This window comes from Palaemon carinicauda, chromosome 39 (assembly GCF_036898095.1).
Source record: "Palaemon carinicauda isolate YSFRI2023 chromosome 39, ASM3689809v2, whole genome shotgun sequence".
Classification (NCBI taxonomy): domain Eukaryota; kingdom Metazoa; phylum Arthropoda; class Malacostraca; order Decapoda; family Palaemonidae; genus Palaemon; species Palaemon carinicauda.
In genome coordinates, this window is record NC_090763.1 from 4316510 (window position 1) to 4326509 (window position 10000).

Consider the following 10000-nt stretch of genomic DNA (forward strand, 5'->3'; position numbering starts at 1 on the left):
AAACCTTACAAAACATGAAGATAAATAGCATAGAATATTGTGCCCGAGTGTACCCTCCAGCAAGAGAACTCTAACCCAAGACAGTGGAAGACCATGGTACAGAGGCTATGGCACTACCCAAGACTAGAGAACAATGTTTTGATTTTGGAGTGTGTGTCTCCTAGAAGAGCTGCTTACCGTAGCTAAAGAGTCTCTTTTACCCTTACCAAGAGGAAAGTAGCCTCTGAACAATTATAGTGTAGTAGTTAACCCCTTAGGGGAAGTAGAATTGTTTGGTAGTCTGAGTGTTGTTAGGTGTATGAGGACAGAGGAGAATATGTAAAGAATAGGCCAGACTGTTAGGTGTATGTGTAGGTAAAGGGAAAGTGAACTGTAACCAGAGAGAAGGATCCAATGTAGTACTGTCTGGCCAGTCAATGAACCCCATAACTCTCTAGCAGTAGTATCTCAAGGTATAGCTGGCGTCTGGGTAACCTACTACCTTCACAACCTGTGAATATAATGCAGTAACTGTCAAGTGCGTGGACTGTTTCTGTACACTTTACAATATCACTTAAACAATATTAGGAGGAAGTAGGTCATCTTACTGAAGGGATAATTCTTAAAGACCATGCACCCTGGTTTAAGGGCCAAATACCAAGAGCCAAGAAAGAAAACAAGAAAGAAAGAAAGATTATGGTGCAGGTTGCGCACAGATACAGCTGAAAGAGAATATCGGAAACGTGAATACTACAGACAAAAGACGGAAGATGCAGAATCGGCTATTATTAATTTATACAAAATATTTGACAATCACGGGAAATAAAAAGAAAAATAATCTACCTGAGGGATTTTCTGATGAACATGCTAACAAATTTCTAACTCCTTTTGACAATGAAATTCAAAATATAGTTGAAACTTTTCAACGTGTTGGTTCGACCAGATTTATTCCATTTATGAGACCTTTGGAAGAAAAGTTACTAGGAAAGTAGATTTGAGTGAGATAAAGTCTATTATCTGTTGAGTGAAATAAACATATTGTGACAATGATCCGATGCCAATATCTGACATTGTCAACAGCGACAACTTCAGTGGAATCTTTCAAGTGTTTTTGTCTTGTGTTAATTGTGAATAAAGTCTTTCCAGATACTGAAAAGCTAGCAGTTGTGAAAGGAATGGTTAAGGGTAAACTAGATTCCCAATGCTCAGGTTCGTATAGATCAGTGTTTAACTTATTATTTTCATCCAAGGTTATGGAAAATGTAATCTTGGATCAGTTGCTTGAACATTTGCAAACGGTTGAAGCGCTTCCAGATAATCAGTCTGACTGTAAGCCACTGTATTCGGCAGAAAGAGCTGTGTTCAGTGGTGAATAAATTGCTATTATTTATGAATGAAGGCAAATTTTGAGTTCTTATCTTGTTAGATACGAGTGCTGCCTCTGATACTGTGGTACATAGACTACTGGTTAAGGATTGTAAAACCATTGGCAATGATAGAGATGCACTTAAGGAGTTATCTTATATAGAGCATACTGTGTGCAGATTGGAAAATCATTCTCATCTACTAAACCCGTGACAAGAGGATTTTCTCAAGGAAGTGTATTAGGTCCAGTTTTATTTTGCATTTATGCCATTGAATTCTCTCATCTGCTGAGAAGACAAGGAGTTGATTCTAAATGGCTTTCAGATGATATTCAGTTCTATATGTCCTTTTGTAATGTAGGAGACACCGAAGGAAAGCTAGATGAGATGATGAGAAGATGTTAAAAGCTTGATGGAAGCTAAACAGCTGAAGCTGAATGAAGAAAAATCAGGATGTTTACTTATTGGGAAGAAGAATGATCTAAGAAGATAAGCGACCACGACTCCTGAGAACGCGTGGAACTAACATGGTAGTAAAAAATGTGGTCAGAGACCTAGAAGTCTTAATTTGATACCCAGCTGTCTTTTCATGATCAGATTACTAATGTAGTAAGGACAACTGGATATCATCTTGAGAATATTGCTTTCATCAAGATGCGAAAACTATAAAAAGGCTTTCCAAAATTATGTTTTAGGATTGATTATTGTAACTCACTATGCTAAGGACTACCCAACTATTTACTGAAAAACTCTAAAATGTCATGAACAGAGCTGCCAGATTAATCAAAGGGTTATCTCAACGAGAAAGGATCACATCAGTGTTAATTGATTGACATTGGCTCTCAGTAAAGACAAGGATTATTCACAAGATATGTCTTATGACTCACCGTGCACTACAATTTGGAAAGCCAAATTACATAAATGAATAATTAAGTGCTTTTCAAATTCACACTTCTATGACTTAAGACATAGCGTAATAGATTAAATGAGCCGAGATGTAATTTAAGCATTGGTTTTAGGGCGTCTGCAACATGTGCACCAAGAATCTATAATAAGCTGCCTGAAAATCTCAAGAACAATGAAAGTCTGCAGAGTTTATGGAGAAATTAAAAACCAACCCACTTATTCACTGAATGCCTTGACTTGAGGGAAAAATGCATCAGACAAGAATATAGATGTTAACTAAAATATGTACGGGGTGAGGCCCTGTGGAGGCAGCGGATTAGCAACATGTAACAAATCCTTAGAAACCATTTGCGCATGCATGCGTATCTGTGTCCCTTTTTAAGGTATCGAGTAAAACACCTTTTCAGTAAAGTTCTGTCTAAAAGCAAATGCAGCTCTGATGATTTTCTAACACCGTGCTTGCCTGAAATAAACAATTTACGTTTGTCATTTAAGTGATTTTTTTTTTCTCGTATTCATCTCCTTACTGGGTACCAGAACTGTTCTTCTGACTACAATTATAAATATATTTTAATCATCTATGGGCAAATGATATATAACTCATAAAATTGTCAAGTTTATTTCATGTCTACTAATGAATATTGTTCAAAAAATAAAATTATTTAATGTCATGATGTAGAAAAGTACAAATCAGATCAAAATATTCAATTCCAAATAATACAAAACTGCACAAAAATAATAAACAAATTACAAATTGTACAACACCTCATTTAAATTAAGATAAGAATATATATTTCCAAATTGTACAAAATCCCACCAAGAAAAATATTTGATTCTAAATTATTCAAAATAGTATAAAATATCAAAGGATTTTATTTCAAAGATGTATCAAAAGATAAAATTATTTGATTCCAAATGGTACATAATGTCACATTTTTAATTCCTAATGGTATAAATATCACATTTTAAATTCCAAATTATGCAGAAGACCAAATTATTTATTTAGAGATGTACAAAATTACATAAAAAAATAGAATAGTTTAATTACAAATAAAAGAAAATCTATCAGTAGAAATAACTTACCAACTGGTATTGCATATCAATAATTATGAGGAGGATCAAGCTGGTATATTGACACGAAACTTCGAAGCACCTGGCGCTTTTAAACAACATATTTTTACAAATAATATTAATCCTAAAATCAATTAATGCACATTTCTTAAAATCTTATACCTCTAGTCTTTCCAAAATATGAAAAGAAAATCTGTCCAACAGATGCTTGCTATGCAAGGCTATAGCCTTTTGAGATTTGATTCATAGAGTAATATATATAAAAAAAGGAACCAATTCAGCTAGAAAATCAAGACAAAGACATACGGCTTTGCTTTTCCAACCATTTTACAAATGGCAAATACTTTCATTTAAAAAGAATAAATAAATAATGAACAGCATTATACAAAGCTTCCTCGCTAGAGCTCTTCCAAAAACCAGCACTCTGGAACATAACGGACTGACAAGGCTGTGGTTTTATCTACTCCCTTGAGCCATCCCTCGGCATCGCTCACGTTCTCCAAGACAAGTTCTCTCACATCAGGACACCTCTGGAGGACTCCCGTGAGATGATCTACATAGTTCTTAGTTATAAGAACATTTTTAAGGTGTAATGTCTGTACGCCCTTGAAGCAGTCGGTGCTCATAAGATGTATATCGTTGGCCATACCGCCTGAAAGTGTTAGATACTGAAGGTTGGGAGCTGCTTTGATGATCTTCCTCAATAACGTATTAATTCTGACAGAGTTAATTTGCAGCTGCCCCCGAAAGACGATCTTTGTTAGTTCCGGGAGAATGTTGATATCCACAGCAAGCAAGAGCGCTATATCAGTCAAATGTACAATATTAAAGTAGAGTGTGAATTCCCTCAAAAGGGGGCACAAGTTTAAGCAATGCAGGCCTTCTCTCAAGTCTACCGCCATGGTTACGTGAACTGTGAGCATTAAGAGGCTTTTGCCTACATTTGATAGAAGAAGTGAGAATCCATGCCTTTCTCTTGGCAGTCCCTGTTCAAAATTCCGTTGCAAGTATTGGGTTGCCCCCGGCGGACCAATTGGTTCGTAGTGTCCAATATCCGGAAGAATATATAACTCCAAAGCATCGAAGTTGCCAAAAGAATCTATCAGGTAAGTTTCAATTCGGTTTCGCACAAACCAAGAGGATGAACCGCTGAGCTCAAGGATTCTTATATTGCAGTACATGTCGTCGCTCAAGAATTTAACTGAACATCTCCTGAGCAATGGATTGGCATGTATCAGGGTGATGTGCCTCATCAAGCTCAACATTAAGGTGCCATTGAGATCCTGGCAGCAAGGCATTTCGCACATGTGGAAGTGCGGTTCGTTGACGTCGTTGATCACCAAGCTTTTATAAAATGTCCTGATTGCGAATTGGATCCCATGGAAGCATTCGGTTCCCTCAGCGCAGCAGATGTACATCCTTTTTAGGTTTGGAAAGGTTATCTCAGCCCCCATCGGAGGATCTTTATAAGCTCCCCAAGTGATGTCCCTTTCCAATCCGCCTCTGAAGAAAAACTCGAATAAGTTACTTCTGCAGGAGCAGTGGCCCTCTCTCTCGATTCCTATCTCGGTGAGTCTCATGCTGCACTTCAGTGCAATCAAAGTCATGCCCTTCTTCCCCATGACGATTTCCCGTATGAAAATCTTCTTCAGGTCTGGAGTGTTGTCAAACAAGACCTCATAAGGAGAGACTAGGGCAAATTCCAAGGACCTGGTGTCCAAAAAGGATATGTTAAAATGACCGAGATATTGTAGTAACATTGAGAGGGAACCGCACGCTGATTGGGGTACCTGTGAAAAGAGAAAAGTTTAGAAAGTGATAAATTAGAATGGCTTAATCAGTCCTCGTAACCATGCCCTTAACATATTTTGAAGCTTATATCGATACAGTACTGATAATTCAATAAACTTATTCAAACAGTAAAATCATCTGTAAATTCGTTGACCTCCCTTTAGTATTCGAATATTTCCATTGATAACAATAATGCCATTAGTAATAACTTCGAATATAACAAGGCAACATATGAATCTGAATTCAGGTATTTTTAAAATGAATGAGGTATCTTAGTTCTCATAATCTATCAGCCTTGTCATCATTGATAGCCAGACATACCTGAACTGTACCCATTGTGAAGTCACCGACGTCATAGCAAAACAACAGCTGGATGACAAATTTGCACAATGGAGACACCACCTCAAAATCCTTTCTTAACTCTTTTGAGTCAAGTGTCTTCACGATTTCTTTACTGATCAATGAGCGGATGTTCTCGTAATGTGGAGGACAAAGGACACTGTCAGACCAGTAGTAATCCTTCATGAATTTGATGTGTGCCTGTCAATGGAGAAATTACATGATTAAATAATAACCAGAAATTAGCATTATTCCCTCTACAGTTAATTAAAGCTTCCGAATTGACACAGGAGTGACATATTTTTCTCCTGAAATTAGTAAAATAAATGGCTCTCAAGTTTGATATGCACAATGAATAATAGAATAATCAGTGTAGGTTGAAAACAAGGAAGGAAAATAAGAATAATAAAGAATATAGTGAGTCTCTCAACAACCTGAAGCATAATTTCTATATTATCCAAATATCCTTCAATCTCTACTAGACAATGTCTCCTGATAATCACTTACCACCAAACTCTTTGTTGTCTTAGAGACATCAAACTTATGTTCATAAGTCTGAATCCCCAGCCTGTCCTTGTTCTGAGACATTAAATTTATGTAAAAGATGTCTAACTGTTCAGCCATGAAGTAATCGTGGAGAACTGGTAGGCAATAGTTGATGATATGTCGGGCGGACGCTGTCGCTGCATAAATTTTAAGGGATTTGGGTGTAGAGATCTTAGCCACCTGGTTCAGTTCTGTAGCCTGAAAGGAAGAAGCAAATCAGACTTTTTTTTTTTTATATCCAGAAAGGCTAAGCTGCATAACAATTAGAATAGACCCAATGTATTCCTGGTGTTGTAACAGGCGACTGAAAGGAACGGGGCAAGGGGACTGTATAGTTACTTCCTGTGAGATATCAAAGAAGAGGAGTTGAGGGAGAGTGACTGCTCCATGCACCTTAGTTTTTTTGGGTGTCGAAATGTGCTGGATATAATATGATAGAGAGTAAGAGATGTGAGATTGGAGGTATACTTTGAAATGGGAAAGACATATTGGCCTTTTGTGGAACAAAGATAAAAATTATGGGTAAACTGATGTTTGGTGAGGTGACATATAGTGTCCGGGATTAACAGAAGAGGAGCAACAGATGGTGTGGACTTATTGCTGAGTGAATGGATGACAGGTGAAATACTGGAACAGAAGAAGGTATCATCTAGGTTAATGCGGGTAAGAGATAGATTGGGTAGGGAATGTTTGGCTTTTATTATTCTGTATGGGCCAGGTTGTGAGAAAAGTGAAGAGTGGAATGAATTAATTAAACGTGTAGGAGGACTGGGTAGAAGGAACTATGTACTTGTAAAGGGTGCTGGAGAGGTAGAAGGTGTCATTGGTAAGTATGGCATGCCAGGTGAAACAGAGTGGTGGGAGACTGGTAAATATGTGTGTCGAACAAGAGCTGGTAATAAGTTACAGTTTTGTCAAAAAGATAGATCATAGCAAGTACACATGTGTAAGAGTGGAAAATGGAAGAGTGGTAGAAAGGTTATTAATGCACTGTTCATAACAAGAAGGATGGTAGCAAAAGAATGAGAAAATAGAATGGGGTGATGTAAAAGGGAGGTAGTGAAGATTGAAAGTTGTGAATGCTTGCGTGCTTGGTCAAGGATTGAAACTGATAGATACAATGGGAGGTGAATCAGTTGTTGTTTGCTGATGATACTGTATTGGTTTCAGACTTGGAGGAGAATCAGGGTCAATTAGTGACAGTTTAGGACGATGTATGAGAAAAGGAAATGGAGAGTTACTGTGGGTGAGAGTAAGGACAAGGGAGGATGGTGCTGTTTTGAATGTTATGAAGAATTGAGAGTTTAAATACACTGGGTCCGTTGTTGGTAAAAGGGTGGATTGGAAGCAGGTGTTCGTCATATTGAATGAAGGTTGTAAAATGTTTGAGGGGAGTGAAGGTAGTTTTAAAGAATGGAGGGTTGAGATGAAATGAAGAGAGTTCTGTATGAGGAAGTGATTGTACCACTTGCAATGTATGGATTGGAGCTGTAGGAAAGGAAAGTAACAGGGAAACAGAAATTGAATGTGTTCGAGATGAAGTGTTTGAGGAGTATGGCAGGTGTATCTCGATTAGATATGGTTAGGAACGGAGTAGTGAGGTGAGAACGGGTGTAAAAAGAATTAGTAGGTAGAGTGGATGTGCTGAGGTAATTTAGCCATGTAGAAGGAAAGGATATATATATATATACATATATATATATATATATATATATATATATATATATATATATATATATATATATATACATATATATATGTATATATATATGTATATATATATATTTATATATATATATATGTATATATAAACATATAGGTAGATATATATATATATATATATATATATATATATATATATATATATATATATATATATATATATATATATATATATACAGATATATGAAAAAGTCCAAAGATCTATTCACAAATATTCGTTGGTTGCTTTATATGATAAGAACATGCATACCCATTTGTGCTTGCATGCTTTCATTGCCAACGATATTTGTACACCAGAAATATATCTCAGTTAATCGACGCTTCTGCTCGTGATTTCCACTGATAGGAGAATGTATATAGTTGTTACAAGCATCGGCGTCCTTTCAACGTTAATCAGAAATATCTGAATGTGGGTTGACTTTTATCTTGATTATTATTATTTTGCTTTATTAATGCAACATAGTTGATAACATTAATTCTTCACCATAAATGAGAATGAATAAAATAATCGATTTATAAACTTAACATGGCTTTCACATCTAGCCAAAAGTATAGCTGAGACTCTCTTTATTAAGCAAAAGTCCTTCCGAACGCTGTGATAAAGGTCTCTTACACGGTACCCTCTGAAAGAACAATGTTTTGACTTGTTGCTAGCGGTGAAACAAGAAAGCGTTGCCTTGGAAATTTACTCTTGGGTTCTGCACTACAGCATAATAAGTCAGACGAAAAAGCGGATGATAAACCGATAACGAAATGTTCAAAGTGTTTAGAAAAAAAAATTCAGTATTGTAGATAAAATCAATTGAATCAATGTCTGATGCTTACGCTAGAACTTTAGGTAAATATCCTCGTTTGAATTTACACTTCGTGAAAAAGTAAACTATCATTCAAATTCTAGAACATTGAACACACTAGTTCTTGTTTTCGATGTCAATATTTTCCATTGGATTGATATTAATCAACTCTCTTTTTTTTAAAGATATTAATAGGACCATCCAAAATACCCTTTGTAAACTAAGGGAAGTGAAACCTAAAAAAATTCTGTAAAATATCCGTTGCATTTTTTTAAATAATTCATTTTTGTCATATAAACGCATAAAGCAGATTAAGCAAGTTGATAAATTGTAAATGTTTACAACTCTGGCAAATGAAGGAATATTAAAAGCTACAGCCAGTTTCCCAACGTGATTTTTGAAATATTTTCAAATAACCTAATTCTTAAAATATAATGAAATTTCTGTATGCCGAACTAAAATGCTCAAAACCGTGAAATTTCAAGAATTATCACGAAACTATTCACGAAAGAAACCATACTCAGGAATAAAGTTTAAAACACCACCAGATTAATGGAGTACAGAGTCTGGTAAGGTACGCGTTAGATATTGCATTTAATGTTACCCTTCGCCAGTATTTACATCAAGACTTTTAAAGAGGTTTGTAACGTACTGGGAAAATCTAAATCTTTGAATATATAGAACATTTATTTGTGAAATATATTAAGAGTATCTGGTTTGGTAAACAATAGCTCATATAAATAAACACCATTTTCACAGGTAAAACAAATAGCAAGTGATGGTACATAATCGACAAATAAATATAATAACTGATGATACTTACACGAGACGCCATCTTTGTTTCAGACTTTGGTGGACTTGGAGAACCAACAGAACTACAGGACAAGAAACTCTTCCCTCGACCTCACAAGATCAAACTCTTTCGAGAGGTCCTATGTGGCTGAGAGGTCGTCCAAGGTAAGGACATGAAGGAAGGTTCCTTCTAATCCTTTGTGTGTGTGTGTGTGGGGGGGGGGGGGAGACTTGGAAGAAGGAAGTTAATCCTCCTATAATAGTGTGAAGTCCAGGATCTTGTGAGTGTTAGAAAACGGGGGATTTTCTCCCTCCCTCAAAAACTCCTCCCCACTGGCAAAGGGATCCATTGGCTTCAAACTTAATTTAATGGTCACACACTCAATACTTTTATTAGGATAATATCTGAATAAGGATGGATAGATATTAGCTGAATTTTACTTTCACAAAGAGAATTTTTAAATTTAAAGTAATTAAGAATCTATTAATACTTTCAAGACATCTAATCGATCGGTATAACTTTCTAAATGAAATATTTATTGCCAGTAATTTACTTAGAAAACTCTTCTATTCATCGCCAAATTTCTTGCTAATTCCCGTTATATAAGAATGCTATTTCTAATTGCCAAGTACAGAGAACTTGTGCAATCAAATGAGACTAAAGATATTTGCCTACTAAACTGTTGATACTTTTTT

General features: G+C 35.9%; 1 protein-coding gene across 1 annotated transcript in view; it reads left to right on the forward strand.

Moving 5' to 3' along the window:
* Positions 1 to 10000, forward strand: part of LOC137630919 (uncharacterized) — a 368520-nt gene that overhangs the window by 160172 nt on the left and 198348 nt on the right. Inside the window, exon 3 of the mRNA XM_068362454.1 lies at positions 9359 to 9469. Coding sequence (XP_068218555.1) covers positions 9359 to 9469 — 111 coding nt within the window. The remainder of the gene's footprint in view (positions 1 to 9358; positions 9470 to 10000) is intronic.